The following is a 25,475-nucleotide window of genomic DNA, read 5'->3' as shown; positions in this document are numbered from 1 at the left end:
TTTCTTATGGTCTATTTAACTTTATATTATATACATTGGTGTGAAGGTGTCAGATTCCCTGCAACTGGATCTTCAGACAGTTGTGAGCTGCCACGTGGGTGCTGGGAACTGAACCCAGGTCCTCTGGAAGAGCAGTCAGTGCTCTCAACCACTGAGCCATCTCTCCAGCCCCTTGTAAGAGTCTTTTATATTAGCTCAGACAATGAAATATTCACAATGAAAAGATACGTTTTAGATATGCTATAAAATATTTTAGCCTCCAAAAAGAAAAGGTTTAAATTCGATTAAAAAAAATAGCACAAAGTTGAGGGTATTGATGTTAGGTTCATAAATACATAGGTGCTTATTGCTCATTTTCACTTTAAGTGGTAGTTTTCTTCATGAAAAAATATTAGAAAAAATAAGTCAATTGTTTGTCTAAGTCCAGAAATGGGTAAAAAATAAAATAGTTACCATTTGCAAAGATGCATCATCATGTGAATCAAAATCATCCACCACTCCACAGAGGATGTAAATTACATATGGACGACAGTCTCCTTCTTACTTTGAAATAACATCTAAAGTATTTGGAAGACTATCATAATAGTCCTGTAATTGAGAATAATCGTCTTAAAATCTGGCTTTAAACATCGAGTACTCCATCCACATTGAAGAGGGGCTGATTGGATTGCACCATCATTGTGTCTCACATTATGAGATGGCTCAATAGCATGTTGCTACTTCATCATCCAACACAGACACACAGCTGCCTCTGGAACTAAAACTTTCCTTCTGAGTGAGAATCCTTTCAACAACCAAAGATTTTTCTTGCCACCTATCACTGTCTACACTTAGAGGTCAGGAATCTACAGTTTTCAGGCCAGCTGGTCACATACTTCATCTAAAGCTGCTTTTCCAGGTACAATGGCAAAGCTCAATAGTTGAAATAGAGACCAGATGGCTGGCAAAACCTCAAATATGAACCATCTGTCCCTTTATAGAAAACACATTGCCCACCTCTTACTTAGCTCAAAACAGAAGCCCCATGGTTTTGATTTTTGGAGAGGTGGCTTATGTTGGATGAGGAAATATGCTAAATGGTTTTATTGTCTTACAGTCTTGATATTGATATATCATTAATATGTTCTGCTTTGATGAAGGGCAGATTAGGGTAGAAATCAATGTTCAATAGCATCATTATTTTTCTTCTATGGAAGAAAAAAACACAGCAGGGTGAATGCATAAAATGAGTTGGGAAATGTTATTTGAATTCCTACAACCCCCTTTCATTGATGAATCTTTTGTGGTCTGTAACTTTCTGACAACCTCCTAATTTCACCAATGCGATCTACCTCAGGGCACAGCCAACTGCTCCCTGCCTTTATACTCCTTCTCCCAGCAAAAAAAAAAAATGTGCTTAGAATAAGTTCTGCTTTACCTTTTGCAAGGGAGGAGGACAGATTCAGATTGAACTTGACAATGGGGATGTAGGCGTGTGTGCAAGCTGTTCCTGAAAGGGGAACAAGGCATCTGGCATGTGTTGCCCCTTCTGTCAGAGGAACAAGGAGGTGAGGGAAAGAGCGGAGTTCAGAAAGTCTTCTGTTATCACGGGAGACCCAGAAACCTCTCCCAGCTGGAATTTCCGTGCTCAGAGAAGCCATCTGAGAGCGAGAACAGGGATCACTTGAAAGCCACACACAGGGTCCCTGAAAGGCTGGCAACATTCTACTAATGATCTACACCCTGGAAATCTTGGACTTCTAATGATCTACTCTCTGCAAATCTTGGAGCAGGGCATAATTCTAGATCCTAAAGTTCAGCTGAATTTTTGCCTCACCATTTCATTAAGTCAGCATGAATCTCTGCCTTTAGGAAAGCACCCGAACTGGGGGTTGTAGCACAGTTGGCAGAGTGGTTTCCTAGCATTCATGAGCACTGCATAAACATGGCATGGTGATACAAACCTGTAATCTCAGTATTCAGGAGGTAGAGGCAAGTGACAGGAGTTCAAAGTCACCCTGGGGTACGCCGCAAGCTTGAGGACAGCAAGGGATACTTGAGGATAAACGAAAAGAAAAAGACACCCTAAAGGGTTAATCTTAGCATGAACAAACAGCCCTGGCTATACCTTCAAGATATGTTCATTGGACGCCTTGTCATCGGGGGACACATACAAACGGATGAACACAGAATTGCTGTATTGGCCACGGAATGTTGCAAGCGTTTGCAAGAGGCTGAATTTTCTCTCCGACCAAACCCCTTCAGGACCAATATTAGCTTCAAGCACAGGCCAGCGGAAAGGTGAATGCCGCAAGATGTGGAGCAGGGGCTTGGCGTCTGCTTTTTCAATCGCTTCTGAAAGGGAGTGGACACAAAGGGCAAGTTAGAATTGTAAACTAGAAGCCAGGTACCATGACTCATCCCTCAAGTCCTGCACTCGAGAAGAAGAGGCAAGAGGATCAGAAATTCTAGGTGACCCTCAACTACACAGTGATTGCTCAAAGCCAACCTGGGCTCCCTGAGACCTTGACTCAAAACACTGAAAATGAACTGCAAACTGGATCACCAAGCTAGAGTGCAAATGTCTCTTCTCAACCTGCTGGATGTTCTCTATAATGAAGATGGGCTTACTCGCACAGACCCCTGCCAATGAATGAAATTAAGCCAGTGGTACTTATTATTGGCACCAAGGAACAACCCTCATTAACAATATGGTCCAGTTATGACAAGGATGCCCCGGTGAATAGGTGCTTCTAGCATATCAAACGATATCCCCAAATCCAACCGAAATCAACTAACATACTTTCTGCAAGCACTTGCTTCAACTCTGGAATGGCCTTGAAAGATCACGTTGAGGTCTTTGTCTCCCAACGAGAATGCTAGGAGGAGCCTGACATGCCTAGAAATCTGAAGTTCCAGTGGCTTCTACGGAACATAATTTTCCTAAGTATCCGCCCTCTCAGGTTTTGTCTGGAGCCAGAACTGGCCTGGCTATGGATTCAAATTTATTTATTTTTTTTTCGAGACAGGGTTTCTCTGTGATTTTGGAGCCTGTCCTGGAACTAGCTCTGTAGACCAGGCTGGTCTCGAACTCACAGAGATCCACCTGCCTCTGCCTCCCAAGTGCTGGGATTAAAGGCGTGCGCCACCACCGCCCGGCTTTCAAATTTATTTTTTTTACTAGATACAATGAGCTTTTCCCTGCTGCCCTATCTAAATTTCTAATATAGGAACTGACACAGAAATAATCCAGTCACAGATAAGATCATTTTCTTGAGGCTGGAGAGATAGCACAGTTGTTAAGAGCACATGCTGTTCTTGCCGAGGAACCGAGTTCAGGTCTCCACACTCATGGTGGGCAGTACACAACAGCATGAACCTCCAGCTTCAAGGGTTCCTACAACCTCACCTGGTCTCCATCTGCACGCATGCACTCGAGTGCACACACCCACACACATATACACACAGTTATAAACATCAAATAGCAAAATCAAAATGTCTTTAAAAGATTATTTTCCACCACAACAGTACAGATTCTCTAAGAAAGATTCATCAAAATCCAGTCTTTGAGACTTTTTATTACCTAAAAAAAAACACCTTTAAGCATTGATAGAATTTCAGTTTCCTCTTCCTTAACAATGCCTTTAAACATTAATAGAATTCTGAGGGATAAGGATCATAAATATTTATTTTCCTTATTACTCACTCTCATTCATGCAGGATGAATAAAGGATTTTGGCTTTCTGTACGGCTTCAATGTCCCGCCTTCGACTGACTGATTTCTCCAGAAGTGCTACGAAGGTGAAAATAGAATTCATTAGTATCTGTCTATATACGATGTCAGACTGAAGGTCAGCCTCCAGAAAATTAAATACCAATACAGACAACTCTGGAGGATACCAGGAGTGCAGACAGCAGGGAAGATTCCAAAGCTACTTGAGGTCCAAATAAAAACAATTGAACATTATTTTATCCAAGGTTCTCCTAACTCAAAAGAAACTGAATGTTCACCAGCCATCTGAGACTAGACTTTCTGCAGGGGTTAATTTCTGCTGCCATCTACACAAAAGAAAGCTGACCTCATTTGTTAAAAAAACAAAAATAATTCAGTCTGTTGTTTCTGTACCAAACAATACTCTCAATGGAGGTAATTTCATCTGGGTTAAATTTCTTACCATTCTTTTTTCATAACTCAGCCTCTCAGGGAGGTCACCCGGAAGAAAATTTCTCATTACAAGTCTTATTTGGTATTGTACAACATGTACATGAAAAAAAAAAAGTTCTCACAACAGGAAATAAAGAATCGAGATTGGAAAGCCTACCCAAATTGTCTGAAAATGTGCCCATTCCCACATGCAAAGTCCTGGAAAAGTAAATGAGGCCATGTACAAAAACTGTTTGCCAGACCTTCTTGGAAAATTATTTTCTATTTATAAAATCATTAATAAGATTGTTTGAAGGTAAAAAAAAAATGGTTGTTGTCGCTCTTCTTTCACATAAGGAAAGAAGAAGGCCAGAACACAGTGGAAACAAACTTCTTCTCAGGGAAGGGGGGGGGGGATTGCACTTGACTTGAGAGTATCAGTTTACCTTCACGAAGCCAAGTTGATGAATCCCTAGGGTGGATTGTAGCCCCTTTGGCCCTGCCTATTTCCACTATGTAAGACGGCTCCTGACAGGAAACACACTTGAAATCCTCCAAAAATCAGCAGAAAAGATGGTTTATATCTCTCCCAAAGGCTTCACGGCACAATGTACAATGCTAATCAATTTGATAAAACACACACACACATTCCAAGGACTGACATCTAAACCACAAGTTCCACATTCCAAAAACTGCAATCCAAAGTTCTTGTCCAGGGTATTTTGTTTTGGTTTTTTTTAAATATATTTTATTGTTTCCATGTGTCGCTGTGTGTCTTTGTGTGCATGTATATGTACTTGTTTGCAAGGGCCACCAAAGGCCAGAAGAGGGGTCCCCTGGAGCTAGAGTTACAGGCAGTTGTGAGCGGCCCATTGTGAGTGCCGGGAACTCTGCCAGAGCACCAAGCATCTCTCACTGCCAACAGTCTCTCCAGGCCTACTTGGCTTTTGTCTCTATGAGAACCGGTACATAGACCAAGCCCAGGACACTAGACAGAGTCTAGCAAACTAACCTCTGGTTGAAGGTGAACATTTTCAACAACTTGTTTGGGGCATCTTGTGTATCGTCACAGCAAGAAACATTGGAAAACTTGCTCCAGAAATAAAGGAGTTTGTTTTGTGGGGTTTTGTCTTTTTCAACAAAGTTCTCAAACCACATCCATACATTCTTCATTCAAGCCATCTCACATGCCTGTCACATTAGACTGTCACACATTAGACTGTCACATAATGACTTTCTGTCATTAGACTATTGGAAAGACACATTCAGAAGTAAATAACCCACATTTCATTGAGGGTTCTTAGTTAGGATTTTATTGCTGCGAAGAGATACCATGACCATGGCAACTCTCATAAAGAAAACATTTAGTTGGGGCTGGCTTACGGTTTCAGAGGTTCAGTCCATTATCATCATGGCAGGGAACATGGTGGTGTGCAGGCAGACTTGGTGCTGGAGGAAAAGCTGAGTCCTACATCTTGCAGGCAACAGGAAGTAGACTAAACACTGGGTTGGGTGATATCCTCAGCATAGAAAACCTCGAAGCCAGCCCCCACCGTGATACACTTCATCCAACAAGGCCACACCTCCTTAGTGCCACTCCCTCTGGGGGGCCACTTTCTTTCAAACCACTACAGGTTCGGATAAGGTTTCAGTATTATAAACACCCTGCAGGCTGCAAACATGACTACCTGAAGGGCCAAGAAAGAAGCCACAGGAGCAAAAATAAGCACCGGTCTTTAAGATTTATTTGTGTGTGTTTCCAACGTGTGTTGAACAGATCAGTCCTAAAATCCTAACCATGCAGAAATACCAATAATTTACCAATAATTACAAATACCAATAATTTACACTGGACAAAATTCTGGTTTCGGAAACAGAATTTGGCTTTTCAAACAGATTTAGCTGGTGCTAGGTTCTTTGTCTTCTTCTCTCGGCTTTCTCTCTGTATCAAAGCAGACAGAGAAGCACTGCTATGCAGATAGTGATGTGGCAATCAGCTCCCAGCACTATTTTCTTTATCTCTGCATGTGAATTAGTCAGAAGAAGAAGAATATCAAGCCTGGAGAGTCATTAATAAGCAGAAAATAATACCTGCCTATCACAGGCAATCATTCAAGTTATTAAAATGTCTCCAAACTGTGGAAAGGTCCCATAGGTCACCAACGCAGGTCTTTTCCAGCATAGCTGGTGTTGTTTAGTGGAAGATTTTCGATGCTTCCTACTCTTTCCTATAGGAAACAAAAATGCCAATTCATAGAATCTTAAGACAGCCTACATCAAACTTCAAATTTGTCTGGAAAAAAATATGTTCTCCTCAAATTATCTTAAAACTGCATATAGTAAGCCAGGTAGTGGTAGCACAAGCCTTTAATCCCAGCACTTAGTAGGCAGGTGAATTTCTGTGAGTTCAAGGCTAGCCTGTTCTATAAAATGAATTTCAGGACAGCCAAGGCCACACAAAGAAACCCTATCTCAAAAAAAAAACAACAACAAACAAACAAACTCAAAACAAAAAAAAATCCTGCATATGGGAAGTATTTTTCTCCTCACTAAGATCAAATAAAACTGGTTTCAAAAAATAAGGCAGCTAGGTACAGTAGCTCAGACTTGTCACTCCAGCCCTAGGGAGGCTAAGACAGGAGAACTCCTGTGACTTTTGGGCCAATTTGAACTAAAGAGTGAAAAACATATCAAGATAAAAGGCTTCCAAGTCCCACAGACATGAGCTCCAGTTTCAGTTCGCTGATACCTCCTAGCTAGAATGGAGGCAAGTTATTTAATGTCTCTAAGGTTTTGGCGTTTTTGTCTGCAAATTTAGATTATACTATACATCCCCAGGGTTGGTGACGATTTTCAAACTTTAATGCATCAAGAATTTTTAGCTCAGAGCCCGGGCACATGCTGAAGTCAGTGGTGGCTAGGCTGTGGATGCGGCTCAGTTGGTCGGGCACTCGCCTAACATGAAAGGAGCCCTAGGTTTAATATCAGCACACAGTAAATTGGACATGATGGCACATGCCCGTTCTTTCAGGACTCAGGAAGTGGGAATACAAAGATGGAAACTTCAAGGTCATCCATGGGTACATAGCAAGCAAACTGAGAGCCTATCTCTCAAAAAAGACAAAACAAAAGGGCTGGAGAGATGGCTCAGAGGTTAAGAGCATTGACTGCTCTTCTGGAGGTCCTGAGTTTGATTCTCAGTAACCACATGGTAGCTCACAACCATCTGTATTGAGATCTGGTGCCCTCTTCTGGCCTGAGGGCATACATGGAGGCTTAACACTGTGTACATAATAAATAAACAAATCTTTTTTTAAAAAAGACAAAACAAACAAAAACAAAAAAAAAAAACCCTAGTAGCTTAATCTGGATGACAGACCAAGTTAACCATATCAAAAAGTGGATCGTTATCAATCTTCCTACTGTGCCCTCTATAACTATTTGTACTTTTCTCTTCCTGTTTCAGGTATGGTGGCTATCAAGATACTCCCTTTCTGTGTATTGGATGCTTTCTCAAAGACCCCGCTGTAGACACTTTGCAGAACTCTGCGGTTCTGCACATTTCCTCTGCTTCCATAGCACAGAAAATGCCGGGTAGCTATCTGTTAGTCATTAGTGATCTCAAAGCTGCTTGGCTTATGTGCTTCATCCTGGACAGCAAGGCCCTGTTTTTCCAAATACAAACATTTTCAATCCAATTATAGTATGTATTCAACAGAAAATACCCAGATCATAATTTGAAAAAATTCTGCAATGTAAACACACAGAAGTAAGCGAGATTGTTACCAAAATCCCAGAAGCCCTATGGTCGCTTCCTTATCACTGCCCCCAACCAGGATTCTGAATGGATAATTTTGCTTGGTTTTGTGGCCTTTCACTGAACCGAAGACTCGGTTATGCTGAGCGGTCTTCTGCTGAGCCTCACCTCCGCGTCCATTGTTTGCTCAACTCTGTTTCACAATACTTGCATAATTTAACTTGTTCTTTTGATTTATAAAAGATCCTCCTATAGTCTGCACATCTCCTGTTTGAGGACTGACAAAATCTTCTCCCATTCTGTAGTTCTTCTTTTCTTCCTGGTATCTTGCGATGAAGTGAAATTTCGAATTTTAATGTAGTTCTATTTCTCTCTTTCTCCCTCTATGATTAATGCTATTTGTTATTTTTTTAAAAAAATCTACCCCCAAATCACAACAATGACCTACACTTTCATCTAGAATCTTCATTGCTTCATATTTATACCTACAGCCCATTTATAATTTCTTTTTGTCCATGATGTGGACAACCAAGGTTGGCCTTACCGGGGATGAATCATGAAAAAGGTTTAATAAGTAAGATATATTGGTCAGTTCTTCTCAAATGATATCACCAGATACATTTTGGCATGAAAAAAAATGGCACTGACATTCTTGGTACAGCCGCAGCTTAGCTCTTTCGCACTGGCTCTCTCAGCCTTTTCTTTCAGACCATCTCCATCCCCTTGTATCAGCTGCCTATTCCCAGGGACCCCAGTATCCACACTGGACTGTAACTCAGGTAGGCTATGCTCACTGTCTTTCCCACCATCCCTTAAATTGTTTATCTCCAAGGCTCCTCTTAGCCCTATAGCAGCCTGCTTGCAGGATCCCTGCCTCCCAACACACCCCCATTCCCTGGGGACTCTGCCTCTTGGTTCTGAACAATTCCCCTAGCACTTTCCCAACATCCCCTCTCAGCCTTTCTTCCCGGCCCATCTTCATTCCTTTCTGCAACCCACTGAGCCATCGAATAACTCTCTAGAACAACTCTCTATGAGGGACCCCACAGCCACCAGACTTGCCTAGGATCTCAGGTGGACACAGCAAGCAAAGAACAGATCACCCACCCTCCAAAGACAAGACTAGGCATCAGGACCACAAAATATCTCAAATATCATCACTCCTGATGCCTTGACACTAGAGAAAAAAACCACAAACATGAACAGCCAAGACAATGTGCCTCCACCAAAAGTCAGTAACTCTATTACAGCAAAACCATGAAAAGCGGCCTGGTGTAGTGCATGCCAGGGACATAAAAATACTGATTATGACTATGTTTAGGGACCTTAAAGAGGAGATGAATCTATGCCTTAATGACACCTGTGAAACATAAACAGTTGAATGGAATAATAAAAACAATTCAAGATGTGCAAGTAGAATTCAACAAAAAATATGCCAGCACTTGGGAAACAAAGGCAGATCTCTGAGTTCAAGGCCAGCTTGGTCTACAGAGAGAGTTCCAGGAAGGCCAGTGCTACACAGAGAAATCCTGTCTCAAAAAAAAAAGAAAAAGAAAGGAAACGGGATCATGAAAGAAAGTCTAAACTGAAAAAAAAAAGAAATAAAAATTGAAGAAGTCGCCGGGCGATGGTGGCGCACGCCTTTAATCCCAGCACTTGGGAGGCAGAGGCAGGAGGATCTCTGTGAGTTTGAGACCAGCCTGGTCTACAGAGCTAGTTTCAGGACAGGCTCCAAAGCCGCAGAGAAACCCTGTCTCAAAAAACCAAAAAAAAAAAAAATGAAGAAGTCAAAGACGTCAGAGGGACTACAAGACAAAGAAGAGAGAGTCTCAGGCATTGTAGATAAGGTAGAAGAAATGGATAGCTCAGTCAGAGAAAATGTTCAATCTCAAATGAACTTTTAAAATCTATGCGTAAAACATCCAAGAATTCTGGAACACTAAGACCAAATCTATGAATAATAGAATAGAGGAAGGAGAAGAAACCCAGGTCAAAGGCACAGAAAATACTTTTAACATAGAAGAAAATTTTCCTAACCTAAAGAAGAAGATGCCTATCAGGGTACAAGAAGCACAGAGAACACCAAATAGACTGGTCCAGAAAATAAATTCTGCATGACACATAATAATCAAAACACTAAATGTACAGAATAAAAAAAAACATTAAAAGCTGCAAGGGGAAAAGTCCAACTAACATAAAAAGGCAGGTCTATAAGAATTACACCTGACTTCTTAATGAAAGCCAAAAGGGTCTAGACAGATGTCCTGCATACCCTAAGACACTACAGACACCAGCCTAGACTACCATACCCAGCTAAACTTTCAATCACCATAGATGAAGAGACAAGATATTCTATGACAAAGTCAATTCAAGCAATATCTATCAACCAATTCATCTCAACGGAAGGCATTAGAAAGACAACTCAAGTCTGAAGAGACAAACTACAACCAAGAAGACATGAAGAATAAATGAGTACAGAGCAGCAAATCAAAAGAGGGAGAAAAGCTAAAACAACAAAATAATAAAAATCTATGAACTGCTCATTGATAACTCTCAGTATTGATGACCTCAAATCTCCAATACAAAGACACAGACTAAGAAGCGGGTTAGAACATAGGATGCATAATTCTGCTGCATCCAAATCGCACACCCCACCATAAACAGAGAAATGCTGGAGGTAAATAAGGTCCTAAGTCAAATGGACCCAGCAGATACAGCGCGCGTCATCCAAACACAGAACATATTTCCTCTCAGCACCACACTGAACTTTTTCCAAAATTAACCACATGCTTGGACACAAAGCACAGCTCAACCGACATAAGAAAATTAAAATAACACCCTGCATCCCTTCTGACCACCCCAGATTAAAGCTGGAGATAAACAACAGAAACAGAAAGCTTATGAACTCATGGAAAATTAACAACTTGGGGCTGGAGAGATGGCTCAGAGGTTAAGAGCACCGGCTGCTCTTCCAGAGGTCCTGAGTTCAATTCCCAGCAACCATATGGTGGCTCACAACTATCTGTAATGAGATCTGGCGCCCTCTTCTGGCGTGTGGGCATACATGCAGGCAGAATGTATACATAATAAATAAATCAATCTTTAAAAAGAGGAAAATTAACAACTTACTACTGAATAAAACTGGGTCAACACAGAACTTCAAAAATAATTAAAGACTTTCTAGAATTGAGGGAAAATGAACATACAACACACCCAAACTCACAGGACATAACGAAGGCAGTTGTAAGAGACATATTCATAACATTAGCAGCTATTACAAAACTTGGGGAGATCCCACTTTAGTAACTTAACAGCATATTCCAAAGCACTAGAACAGTAGATCTCAACCTGTGGTTTGCAACCCGTTGGGGGTCAATGGACCCTTTCACAGGGGTCACATATCAGATATTTTGCATATCAGATATTTATATTATGATTCATGACAGTAACAAAGTTACAGTTATAAAGTAGCAACGAAAAGAGTTTTATGATTGGAGGCCAGCACAGGATGAGAAACTGTGTTCAAGGGTCACAGTATTGGCAGGTTAAGAATCACTGCTCTAGAATAAGAAAAAATAACATTCAAAGGGAATGGGAAGCAGAAACAAATTCAGAGCCAAAATCAATACAACAGAAACACTAACAAACAATACAAAAAAACTAAGAATTGATTCTTTGAAAAAAAATCAATAAGATTGGCAAACCCTTAACCAAATCAAATAAAAGACAAAAGGGAGATCCAAATTAATAAGATTTGATAGAAAAAGGAGGGAAGCCAGGCGGTGGTGGCGCACGCCTTTAATCCCAGCACTTGGGAGGCAGAGGCAGGCTGATTTCTGTGAGTTCGAGGCCAGCCTGGTCTAGAAGAGCTAGTTCCAGGACAGGAACCAAAAAGCTACAGAGAAACCCTGTCTCGAAAATCCCCCCCCCCAAAAAAAAACAAAAGAAAAAGAAAAAAGAAAAAGGAGGAAATTACAAAAAAAAAACCAACAACAACAAAGAAATCCAGATTTGACATCTTGGCTAGAGCCATGAGACAACTAGCTCCAGATAAGATTTCAAGTAATATATTTAATAGGAATGGAGAATGTGGGAATCCTTGTCTTGTTCCTAATTTTAGTGAAAATGCCTGGAGTTTCTCACTGTTTAGGTTGATGCTGGCTGTGGACTATAAATCTCCTTCATTATGTTAAGGTATATCCCTTGTATCCATAATCTCTCGGACTTTTATCATGATGAGATATTGGACTGTCTGTATCCAATGAGATGGTTTTTGTCTTTTGACAGTCTGCTTATATGGTAGATTATGTTCAATTTATATATGATGAACAATTCCTGCATCTCAGAGATGAAGTCTACTTGATCATGGTGGATAATATTTTGTATATATTCTTGTATTTGGTTTGCAAGTATTTTATTAACAGTTTTTGTATTTTGTTGATAAGGGATATTTGTCTGTAATTTCCTTTTGGGGTGGGTTTTATGTGGCTTATATATCTGAGTAATCATGAAAAGAATTAGGTAATATTCCTTCAGTTTCTATTTCACAGAATAATTTTAGAAGTATTAGTGTTAATTCTTCTTTGAAGGTCTGATAGAATTCTACACTGAATCTTCTGGCTTTGTGGTTTTCTTCTTGAGTGAAGGGAATTTGGGAGACTTTTAATTATTGTTTCAATTTCACTAGGGCTTATGGGTATGTTTAAATAGATTATTTGATGTTGCTTAACTTTGGTAGGTTGCATATATCAAAAAAATGTATCCATTTCTGTTAGGTTTTCCAGCTTGATAGAGCAGATATTTTTTTATTATAAAACATGCTTTATTTTGTAGACAGCAAGTAAACAGTGATTTTTATTAGATTTTTCTTGGTTAAAACAATTTTTAAATTTAAATATATTTGGCTCATATTCATCCTCTCCCCCAAGTCCTTCCAGACCCACTTCCCATCCCTACCCATGTACCTTTAAGTTCTTTCCCAAAACACAAACAAAAACCCAATACAATAACAAGACTCCCCTGAACCAAGAAAACGAAATAAAACACCACCCCCACCAAAAAAAAATAAAAAAAATTTAAAAACCACCAAACTGTAAGCAAATAAAAGTCCCCACAAATAAACACTGTGCTGTCCATTATATGTTGGTCAAGTACTCCTGAACATGAAGCCTGCTCTGGAGTGGTTGATATACCCAGTGTCAGTCCATTGGAGAAATCTGACTTCCCTCTCTTAGAAGGTATGACAGTTCCGTTGTTAAACTTTACCCTAGTAGCTAGGTTTTCATTCATTCATTCATTTCATAAATATGACAAAATAAAATATAATAAGATAAAACAAAAGCTACTAGTTTGGAGTTTGACATGACAAACCAACAGAAGGAAAAGAACTCAAGACAAGGGACAAGCATCAGAGAGCCACTCATTCACACACTCAGGATTCTCATAAAAACACTAAACTGGAAGCCTTACTATGAGCTCAGAAGAACTGCTAGAGATCTATCCAGGCACTGTGCATGTGGCTTCAGTCTCTGTGAATTCATAGGAGCTTTGTCAATGCTGATCTGGAGGGCCTTAAAATAAACATCCTTCTGAGTCTCTGGATTTCCTGTCTGTTGTAATATCATCCTTTGCATCTCTAATTTTATTAATTTCGAATCTCTCTGTGTCTTTTAATTTCACTAAGAAGTGCCTTTGTTATTACATGGGGCATGATATGGGTTTCTTGTGGGCCTTTTTCTTGTTTTTGTTAAAGACAGAGCGAGAAATGGCACAGTTGGATGAATGAGAAGGTAAAGAAGGTAGGGTGGATCAGGGAGGAATTGGGGAGGGAAAATCATAACCAGAATACATTGTATAAAAATTTTGCAACTTAAAAAAACTGTAAAACAAAGACAAATTATAAAGGTCAAAAGCTGGCATTGACTATAGTTATTATTGGTCACAGTCAAATCTGAAGCCCCAAGGCTTAGGGCTTGTTGCACAAAGCTAGTGCTTAGCAAATACTGCCTGAGTTAAATTTCCAAGAAGAAAAGGCAGAATTTTTCATTCAATTGCACAAGTCATGCAAAAAGCTAAGCTGACTACCTTTATCATTTCTTACTATCATGCGCAATATCCTGGCCATGTAGCACCATAATCTCTGGGTTTGTTCACATTCCAGTCTGTATCATCCAAAACTCTATTCACCTGTTTCCATGGACACTAGTTTGATTTTACCAATTGTCTCATCTTAATCACCCATTTTCAATGCTCTGTTTTTCAGAACTTGGAGGAAAACGTTTCATGTTCCTTTTAACTTGGAAGTCCAGAGAACATCTACCTTGTCCGCTTGATTCACTCCTCCTACTCAAACGACATTTATTGATCACTATAGAACTAAGAAGAACATTTCAAAGGATGCTGAGATTCCTGAGGACATCACAGTACCGTTGTGAGTCAGAAGTTCACGAAAGGCACAGACAGTTAAGGTCAGTCACTTCAAGTTTGGAACAGTTAGGAACTGAACAATGAATATAGCCTTAAATTTTCCAACTGCTCATGCAAAAGTTCAGGTACATGAGTAAAAATTTGCCAAGAATCTTGGTACTGAACTGATACCATGAAGCCACAGAGAGCTTTACAGGGCACCTCCGTTCTAGTCTTTCTTTATCTCCTATGAGATGTCTGAGACTTCCCCTGAGCGCCATGTACTCTGATAGGGATCCTTGGGCTATTAAGAAACCAGTGAAAGCAATAGTCACAAATAGCATAAAATATCTCGGAATAACTCTAACCAAACAAGTGGGATATTTGTATGACAAGAACTTTAAGTCTTTGAAGAAAGAAATTGAAGAAGACACCAGAAAGTGGAAAGATCTCCCATGCTCTTGGGTAGGTAGAATTGACATAGTAAAAATAGCAATCTTACCAAACGCAATCTACAGATTCAATGCAACACCCATCAAAATCCCAGCAAAATTCTTCACAGACCTCAAAAGAACACTACTCAACTTCATATGGAAAAACAAAAAAAATCCAGGATAACCAAAACAATCCTGTACAATAAAAGAACTTCTGGAGGCATCACAATCCCTGACTTCAAACTCTACTACAGGGCTACAGTACTGAAAACAGCTTGGTATTAGCATAAGAACAGAGAGGAGGACCAATGGAACCAAATAGAAGACCCAGATATTAATCCACACATCTTCGATTGCCTGATTTTTGACAAAGAAGCAAAAAAAATATCAAATGGAAAAAAGAAAGCATATTTAACATACGGTGCTGGTATAACTTGATATCAACATGTAGAAGAATGAAAATAGACCCATATCTATCACCATGCACAAAACTCAAGTCCAAATGGATCAAAGACCTCAACATAAAGCCAGCCACACTGAACCTTATAGAAGAGAAAGTAGAAAGTACACTTGAACGCATTGGCACAGGAGACCACTTCCTAACTATAACCCTAGCAGCACAGACACTGAGAGAAACAATTAATAAATGGGACCCCCTGAAACTGAAAAGCTTCTGTAAAGCAAAGGACATAGTCAACAAGACAAAAATGACAGCCTACAGAATGGGAAAAGATCTTCACTAACCACACATCAGATAGAGATCTGATCTCCAAAATATACAAAGAACTCAAGAAATTGGTCATCAAAAGAATAAATAATCCAATAAAAAATGGAATGCAGACCTAAACAGAGAACTCTGAACAGAGGGATCTAAAATGGCTGAAAGATGCTTAAGGAAATGCTCAACACCTTAGGCATCAGAGAAATGCAAATCAAAACAACTCTGAGATTCCATCTTACACCTGTAAAAATGACCAAGATCAAAAATACTGATGACAGCTTATGCTGGAGAGGTTGTAGGGAAAAGGGAACACTCCTGCATTACTGGTGGAAATGCAAGCTGGTACAACACCTTTGGATATCAGTGTGGCGATTTCTCAGAAAATTAGGAAACAACCTTCCTCAAGACCCAGTAATACCACTTTGGGGTATATATCCAAAGGATGCTCAATCGTGCCACAAGGACATGTGCTCAACTATGTTCATAGCAGCATTGTTTGTCAAAGCCAGAACCTGGAAACAACCTAAATGCCCCTCAACTGAAGAATGAATAGGGAACATGTGGTACATTTATACAATGGAGTACTACACAGCAGAAAAAAATAATGACAGCTTGAATTTTGCAGGCAAATGGATGGAGCTAGAAAACATCATTTCGAGTGAGGTAACCCAGACACAGAAAGACAATTATCACATGTACTTACTCATAGGTGTTTTTTAAACATAAAGCAAAGTAAATCAGCCCACAAATCACAATCCCAGATAACCTAGACAACAATGACGATCCTAAGAGAGACATACATAGATCTAATCTACATGGGAAGTAGAAACAGACAAGATCTCCTGAGTAAATTGGGAGCATGGGGACCTTGGGGGAGGGTTGAAGCGGAGGGAAGGGGAGAGGCAGGGAGGGGAGCAGAGAAAAATGTATAACTCAATAAAAATCAATTAAAAATGAAATAAAAACAGTGAATGCTGGAGCAATTTGTTTAATTTGCTCTTGAAAACTTTCACATCAACTTTACTAGGGTAGATTCTGAAATTTCATTTAGATTATGCCAACACTTCTCCTTTGGAAATCGAAGGATTTCTCAATTCTAATGAGAAAAACAACATGAAAATTGAAAACTTTGCAACACCAAAATCAGTACTGGAAGTTTCCATACCTACACAATGAGCAAAATGTTCTCTAAACACACACACACACACACACACACACACACACACACACACACACACACACTATATGTATATATAATCTTTATAACTATAGTACCATGGCCTGATTTCTCTTTTGGCAATGCTTAATAGCCACCTTTAGATGGTCCATGATTGAATGTTGCCTCTAACTTCACTATTTTTAGCCCTCGTTGATTTTCCAGGCTGCAGACTTCAAACCAAGCCTGCTTTCTAGGCTCCTTGGCTTAGTTACTGTACTGACTTATCTTTTCACCTTTCTAACTCACCGCAGCATGGGTGTTAACGCCTTATACAGTTAAACATGGAGAGCAGATCAGCTCCGAAAGTCCGATATTATTCCCTCTAAAAAATAAAACTCAAGTTAACCGGGTCATGGTTCATGGAGCCTATAGCCCTCATATTTTACACAAACGGCATGACACTGGGCTTTCCAGTTCCTTAGCCCTGCAGCCAGCCGAGCATGAGATTAACTGAGTCTGCTTGACATACTGAAAAGACAATAAGAACCGATATTTCTCATTCTTCTAGAAAACTTCTACCAACCTATAGGGAGAGAAACTGTCAGAATGATTTTCTCTGTCCATTTTTTATGACTATCTTAAAAGTAATAATTGTTGGTTAGCCTCAGCTCAAGTGAAAGGGGCAAGGTTGATTTTAGGAGGATTGAAAACTTCTAACTCATTAATCTAAATCACAGGTTACCAAATAATACAAAATACCTCTTTTAACACAAAGGACCTCTTTGTCCGGAAGAAAATCAATTTTAGAAAACTGCCAGATACTACAAAACTCTGATGGAAAGTAATTATTTTATTATGTTCACTTATAAGTGAATTAATTTATAAAGATTATACTTATCAAGGTTACAGTTAAAATAATTTAAATTTTAGCAATGCTCTTTCATAGCACAGTATTACAATGGATCTGCCAATATGATATTTAAAGTCAGGAAAATACCTTTCCTATTTCGATAGTTCAGTGTAAAGCCTGCTCTGAAATTGAAGCCATTAAAATCCACCTTCAGTTTCACCTACAATAAAAATTCTAGCTACCTTTTATTCTCCTGCCTTCTATTTCAACCTTCCTAGGCAAAGGCCAAGTACGGTTGCAAACTCCTTGAGGTGGTCCATCCTGAGTAATCCTGACATAGCCAAGGACCCAATAATGGTACTGTGGATTAGTAAGCATCTCTGCTGTGCCCACTATATTGTTCTTGACCAGAGTTAACCTCCCAAGCATCCCTAGACATGGATCATTAATCCTCTGCAGGTTGAAAAAAAAAAGTTAAAAAAAACTTTTAAAAACTTATCCAAGGAGATTTAGCTGCTGAAATTTAGAATATGGACCTAGACCCAGTTCTAGAACTCTTGTTCAACCAACCATCAGATACTCAGCAAAATTCCACAAGTTGGTTTCTTTGCAAGATAACTAGGCTCTCCAGTGCTAGACCAGAAATACCAATGCCCTTGTAGAATTTCCCAACGATCCTTCAAACTTAACTGGTTATATACACTCTTGCTTTTACAATGGAGAAATGACTAATTGCTCAAACTCTCTCCTTTGCTCTGTCATTCTATTCTGTGACCAGGAATATCGGTTCCTGGGGCACCTAGTCAGAGATGAGAAAGTTGGAGAGCTTGGAGAAGAACCAAGTTAGCATTGCTCAAGGTTTCCCTGCACATCATGCTCTAACCCAAGCCATTGCTATCCAAACTTGAGTGGGCATCACCATTAGGAGAGATTAAGGCACAGATAGCTGGGTCCTTTCCGAGTATCTGATTTAGTCGATCTGAGGTGGAGTCTATCATGCACTTAGTTTTTGTTGCTGTTTTTTGTTTTTGTTTTGTTTTGTTTTTTAAGACAAGGTCTCTATATCCCTGACTGCCCTGAAACTTGCTCTGTAGATCAGGCTGGGCTTAAACTCAGAGATCCATCTACCTCAGCCTACCAAGTACTTGGATTAAAGGCATGTGCCACCACCACCTGGATGATTTTACACCTCCAGTGAACTCCAAGGTAAAGCTGAAGTTGCAGGACCAGAGAATACACTTTGAGAACCACTACTTTAAATCAACAACGCTTACCAGTCAACAATTCCTGATATCTAGAATCCTATCCCACTCAAGATCAAGTAAGGTTGTTTTAGCTTTCTTTTGTTCAGTCTGCACCTCTGTTTCTTTATTGGTTTTGTTTGGCTGTGTGTGTGTGTGTGTGTGTGTGTGTGTGTGTGTGTGTGTGTGTGTGTACATGCTCATGCATGTGCAAATGGACGTGTGTGTATATGCAAGTGGAGGTCATAGGGTAACTTCCAACATCACTTCTTTGACATCATCCATCTTTTTGTGTGTATGTATCTCTGTGTGCAGATGTGTTTACACATGTGAGTGCCATGATGCATATGTGGAGGTGATGGGGAAACCTTGAGTGTTGATCTTTGCCTTCCATTTTGTTGTTCTCCAAGGTGTACCCTGGTCTACCTGGCTCATGGACTTCTAAAGATCCTCCTGTCTCACCCTTTCATCTTGCCACAAGGTGCGCTGAGATCACAGACACGCCCTACCACACCTGCCCAGCTTTTGCATGGTATCTTGGTTACTTTTCTATTGCCATTACACCATGACCAAAACAACTTACAGAAGAGTCTATGAGGGCTTACAGTTTCAGAGTGTGAACCCATGACGATCATACCAGGGAACTTGGCAGCAGGCAGGCATGGCGCTAGAGCAGTAGCTGAGCATTTACATCTCCAGGCGCAGCCATGAGGAAAAGAGCACTATAACTGGGAACGGTGTGGGCTTTTGAAACTTCAATGCCCACCTCCAGTGACAAACCTCTTCAACAACAACAACAACAAAAAAAAAAAAAAACCTCTGAATCCTTCCAAACAGTAAGTGTTCACTTATATGAGCCCATGGGGGCCATTCTCATTCAAAGCATAATTCATGGGCTCTGGGGATCTAAACTCAGGTCCTCACATTTGCATGACAAGTGCTTCCCCAAGGCCACCCTCCTCATTTTTTGAGACAGAGTCTGTCACTGGCCTAGAACTTGCCAAGTAAATTAGGCTGACTAGCCAGCAAGCCCCAGGAATCTGTTTGCCTGCTTTCCTAGTGCTAGGATTGCAAGCATTACTCCACAGAAACTAGCCTTTTAGATGGATTCCAGGAGTAGAATTCAAGGCAAGAATTTTACCAACTGAGCTCCTCCACCCCGGTTTTTTTTCCTGTTTTTGTGGTCTTTGGGTATATGAGGGGGTATTGTTTGGTTTTGAGGCAGGACCGCTAGTTTTAAATTCCCTATGTAACCAAGAAGGACCTTGAACTTCTGATCTTTCTACCCTCTGTCTCCACCTCCTGGTTACATAGGAGTGTGTGTGTACCAGCACACCAGATCTTAACCAGTGCTGAATATCGAGCTCGGGTGTTTGTGCATACTGGACAGATAGTCCACCAACTGAGCTACAGCCCAATCCCTGCAACTCCACTTTAATTCAGTGCCAGTGTTCTCCGAGGAGAGCACTAAATAGATTGTTTCGTCTTAGGAAGTGTCTGTCTCCTTGCATTTTGATCTTAGTTCCTCAGACTTTGCAGTCCCAGATTTAGAAACATCCTTTCTTAAAAGCAAAGTGCAATGGGGGTTCGAGGGGAGGGCTGATTTACTGGTTTGCGTGGGGATGATCTATGCTATAGCCGAAAGATTTCCAAACGAGAAAAAAAAAATGACATAGGACATCTGTTTTCAATTCTAGCTTGTATAACACCCTATGGGGAAAAGAGGGGCATACATAGGGTCCACCCCAAATCCTAAAAAGTATGAGCTCCAGACTTTGTGAGTCTTCTCTCGTCTATGAAAGCAGCTTCAAAACACCGTAAACATAGGTTTAAAAACCACATCCTAACTAACCCCTGCTCTGACTTCCACCTACCATAAGGAGCGAGAGGTGGAGGGGTTCTATTCCTGGATTTTCAAACAATAATGTGTGATCCAGTGAGTCTATCTCCCCACAAAGAGAGGAAGCAGTAGACCCGTTAGCATCACCAGACAACTCCAAAAGGTACAAGAACCGAAAGCCTGTGTGCTAACTACCCATGAGATGCTATGATGGCTTCCCCACCAGATGCTGCCCGTGACTGTGGATACTTGGGTGCATCCTACGGTCACAGAAACCAGGGGCAATGAAAGTACAGCAGTGACCCTTACAGCTGACTTAAAGGAAAAATAAAAGAGAATCAAAATGCTTCCCAGTTGCCTTCGTGTGAATGGGCACAATGGGCTCTGATGAGCCGGTGTCCAACACATCAGCCCCTGCCTCCAAGCCATTGTCCACAGGCAGCCAGTATGCTTTGGCAGAACACATCACTCATCGGAGCTCTTGATGTGACATTTACAAATGGCTTCCCATTGCCTTAGGATAAAGTCTAAGATCATTACACAGCCTACAAGGGCAGCATGCTCTGGTCCCTACCCTCCTCTTCTCTTTTGTCTTTTAGCCCTCTTCCCTTCCAAGTCAGAGCTCGGAGCACACGGAGCTTCCTGCATTTCCTCAAAGGCACCAGCTGGACAGAGCCTCCACTCCTGCAGCTCTTTCCGCCTGGGTTAAAATCGGAGACATTTGAAATGGTAGACCCATAATCTGTGGGGGACAAATTATATGGCTGGATTGGTTTGGGCAAGTCACATAATTTCCTTGACCTTCACTTCATCGGATGTAGGGCAAAGACAAAAATAAGCAATGATGGCTGCCGACATCCCAGAATTAGACTAAAGACTGATGGTACAATGATCCTCTAAAGAAACAAACAGTATAAAAAAATGCCGGGGCCTTAGGGAAATGAATTATAACTTTGGAATGGACCAGCAGGTAGTAGAAGCAGTTCAATTTGGAACTTTAATCTAAACAGCCCCTATAGGAAGTCTCTGCAGTTAGTAACATAGATAAAATTGCAACTATGTTTCTCTGCCACAAATGTCTTCTTCTGCACCTATCATAACTATTCATCAAAGAAAAGTCTCATTTATTCTTAAAGATATATTTAGTATTTTTATTTCTGTGTATGTATGTGAAGCTATGTGAGTTTATATGCACCGGGTGCATACAGTTAGCCGGAGGGACTCAGATCCCCTGGAACAGGAATTACAGAAGCTTGTGAGCTGCCCAATATGGATGCTAGGAACTGGACCCAGGTCCTCTGCAGGAGTAATACATACTCTTAACTGTGGACTCATCTCTCAAGCACATCTCATCTCATTTTGTCTTTTTTTAAATCTATGGATCTTTTGAAAGTGCCTCCCACCATGCAGACATCAACACCAATGAGCCTTTCCAAATGTATCTTATTTGTGACAAACTATTCTCCAACTAACGTACAATTAATTTTCCTCTTATGGGAAGTGTCTTTTTACAACGTCCTACTGACATGTCAAAGTAAATGGTCCACCATTATTAATTCATTAAGCATCCACATAGATGCTATTAATCATGATGAACTAATGTAGTATTAATGGGTAGCTTGCAAATCTGCAATTGCATGTGGGTTTCCTAACAAATTTAAGTTTTCCATGTTTTTTGAGAAGAAAAGAAAAAGAAAATGAAATGAAAGAAAAACCTTTTAGAAGGAAATTAAGGGATGGAAATTTCACTCCTTGTACTACAAGAGAAAAAAATCTTGTTTTCTTTCTTATCTCCTAAAAAGTCTTTATATTTAAACAGTACATTGATATTTGCAACATGAAGGTTTTCGTTTAAATGATATGAAGAAAGCAAAAATCCAAACACCCACGCACACTGGAGAGGTACTGAATTTTCCCATGACAGGCTGTTTCCTTTGATGCACTGAAGCCCAGCTAGCTACTCGATACACCACTACCCACACTTGCAGAGTGGGCAGCAACTGAGACTTGCTAGCACTGTACAATCTCAGGTTCCATCTCAGATCCACTGGGCCAGGTAATGTGCCTGGCTGTGCAGGTCTGCAGTCCCAGCTCATTGGGAGTTCAAGGACTGATAGGACTACAGATCCAGTTCAAGTTCAGCTAGCAACTTAGGGAAACTCTACCTCCAAACAAAAAACATGGGGGGAAAGGGGCTGAGGCTGCAACTTGTTGGCTACTTAGTGGAATAGTGCTTGCTTAGCCTGTGTGAGTCCCTGGGTTCAGTCCCCATTGCTGCAAAAATAAAATAAAAATGTGTAATTTTTATGTCATATTTCAACAATCCCAAAATGAACACTTTTCCCCATGGTATCATCCCTGAAACTGGACTTTGTTTTCAAACAAGCTACCCAGTGACCACATAGCTACCATTGCCTGGCCAGGCACAAACATGGGCACAGTTACTCTTTAAGTCAGTACTTGAAATGAGCTGGGTACAGGCATGGGAAGCTGTCGCTAAGTAGGTCCGCGGAAGATTTCAGGGACAACTTGACAATGAAATAAGAGCTTAGTGCGTATACTAGAAGGCCATGTTGGTGGAAAATTCCTGAGATATTGACTGGGGGTGATTTTTAAAGAAATGTTGAATGACTGCTGCTCTTCATGAGCAAGATGGTATTTTGTAGCAAAGCAAAGATGATGATTCCAAATCTAAGAGACACTGTAAACAGCTTTTACTAACGCCCAAATCGATGTGGGTTTTGTTTTGTTGGTTTTGTTTATTTGTTTGTTTTCATATTGTTTGTTTTTTGCAGTCTCCTTTTGAATGGACATAAAAGGAAGAATTTGCGATAAAAAATTAGCATCTAGGTAAGTCTAAAAGAATGCTCACTAACACAAAATAGAAATTCCAAGGGATAAGAACACGCCAAATTATAGTCCTCGCCTTGGCACGTGATAATTGCGCAGGTTACAGTTGCCAATACTTTCGTTTCAATGAAATATGGTATTAATTTTGTGATGACTATGGAAAAGCACAGTGTTGTGCATTCACTGCCTTCATTTTAATTCAAACAAATCAAGCTCACAACACCACACATAGCTAAAACGCTACCACATCAGAAGAACCAATATTTTAATTCTGGGAGCTAACAACTACATCAAGAATACAAAAGCTGCCTTTGGATTTAAGTAAAGATATCAATATAAAAATAAAAAATAAAAGAGTATTCCATATGACTCCAAAGGCATTTTAAGGACAATTGAACTTCCTCCTCTTCGTGAGAGACTTTAATTCCTGAATATCAGGTTTCACATCCAGGTCCGTGGGACAGAAATACAAATTTGGCCAAGTGAGGATCCGGGCGTGAGGCTGCTGGCAAGCACAGCTTTATGAAAATTCTGAGACACAGTGAGCTGTACAGGCTTCAGACAGCAGCAGGAACCACAATTGCCTCTTTTCCTCACCCAGAACCTCCCACGCGTTCCCCGTGAGATATGTTTCATTCTGGCAATGACTTGGCTTGCAGCTTTCAACGCCCCCCTCTCACCCGCCAACTTCTTCTCCACAGCTCAGAGGTTCCAGAATGAAAGCAACACCTTTGACCTCAATTAGCAGAGCCAAATTTTACATCTTAATATACTTTCACTGGTGTGTAGCCAATGCAAAGTGCAGCTTACAGTGGGGGTGGGTGGCTAATGCTTTTTCACTTCTTAAATTATTCCAGGGTCTTGGGCAAAATGTAGGGAAATACAAGTTGAGAGAAATCAACTTGTGCAGGGGTGTTTCTCGGCATTCTGCAGTGTCAACTAGCAAAGCATACGAATAGACTAGCCACTTTGGATGGTTCTCATATCACACAACTCACAGACCCACCTCCAGCATAGTTTAAATGGTTTAACAAATGGAAGTAAAAGGTTTGTTAAATGACATCATCTCGATGAAGTTCCTGGCCCTGGTAGGTAGGCCTTTCCCGGTGCAATGTATTGATGGTCACAGGGGAAAGATGCTTGGCCTATCTACACCTTCAGTCACAGGGTGAAAATTTCTCAGACTTCATCTATTCAGAGTCTAGAAATATGAATAGGAAATTTGCAACTTGCTTTCACCATGCGCTTTTGAGCATACAACCGCCATTTTACTATTTCTCAGGCCTCCCTCTTAACCCTGACCAAGAGGAAGATTGTAAAAATAACGGATTGACCTTCTAATCTACAGCCAAGGAAATTGAGATCTCTGCTTCTGCCATAAAGCCCAGATGCCCTTGGAAATTCTCACCAGCAATGCCACATTTGCATTCCAGTACGACTCTCTTTCCTGGCAACCAACAGCAGGAACATGTGGCTACTTGAGGGACTTTCAGGAATTTGTAACCACCCAAGATCATGTGAGCATGCCTTCCAGCTGTTACCACCAAAGCCAGCCAGGGGCTTTCTACACCTGCCAAATAATCCTCCTCTTTCAGGAAGAGGTTTTTCAAAAATATGCAAACCTTCGGTGTAATTGGAAAGAACAACTGAGTGGCATATACTAACCATGGAAAACAGGACCTGGGTGTGGGCAGGTGAAGAGTTGGCACTGTGGCTAGGCCCAGCTTTCTTTCTCGGGACACACATATCCTGTGTCATAAGCCATGCCAAAGAACATGTATTTAGTTGAAAGAACCTAAATTTAGTCAACGATTTCCTAGAGTAAAATGTTTCCTTCCTCCTCCGACATTCAAGTTCACAGGCCACTTTTCAGAATGTGTTAGAATACTTCCGCAACCAAAAGGCCCCCTAGTCTGCCCTTCCACTCTTTTTTTTTTTGCCATCTGAGGCTATTGTTCTACTCCTTAGCATTGTCTGTCTCAAGTAAAAAAAAAATAATAAGAAGAAGAAAGAAAAGAAGGAAGGAAGGAGAGAGCGAGAGAGAGAGAGAGAGAGAGAGAGAGAGAGAGAGAGAGAGGAAGGGAAGGGAAGGGAA

The 25,475-nt window shown here is 40.6% G+C and overlaps 1 protein-coding gene across 1 annotated transcript in view; it reads right to left on the bottom strand.

The window, feature by feature from the left end:
- Positions 1-25,475, bottom strand: part of Phex (phosphate regulating endopeptidase homolog X-linked) — a 209,149-nt gene that overhangs the window by 162,436 nt on the left and 21,238 nt on the right. The window contains exons 4-5 of the mRNA XM_005358817.3: positions 3,686-3,772; positions 2,108-2,334 (exon numbers count right to left, since the gene is read on the bottom strand). Coding sequence (XP_005358874.1) covers positions 2,108-2,334; positions 3,686-3,772 — 314 coding nt within the window. The remainder of the gene's footprint in view (positions 1-2,107; positions 2,335-3,685; positions 3,773-25,475) is intronic.

The sequence above is a fragment of the Microtus ochrogaster genome, chromosome X (assembly GCF_000317375.1).
Source record: "Microtus ochrogaster isolate Prairie Vole_2 chromosome X, MicOch1.0, whole genome shotgun sequence".
NCBI lineage: Eukaryota > Metazoa > Chordata > Mammalia > Rodentia > Cricetidae > Microtus > Microtus ochrogaster.
The sequence above is the reverse complement of the archived record's forward strand: the minus strand, read 5'-3'. Positions and strand labels throughout refer to the sequence as shown.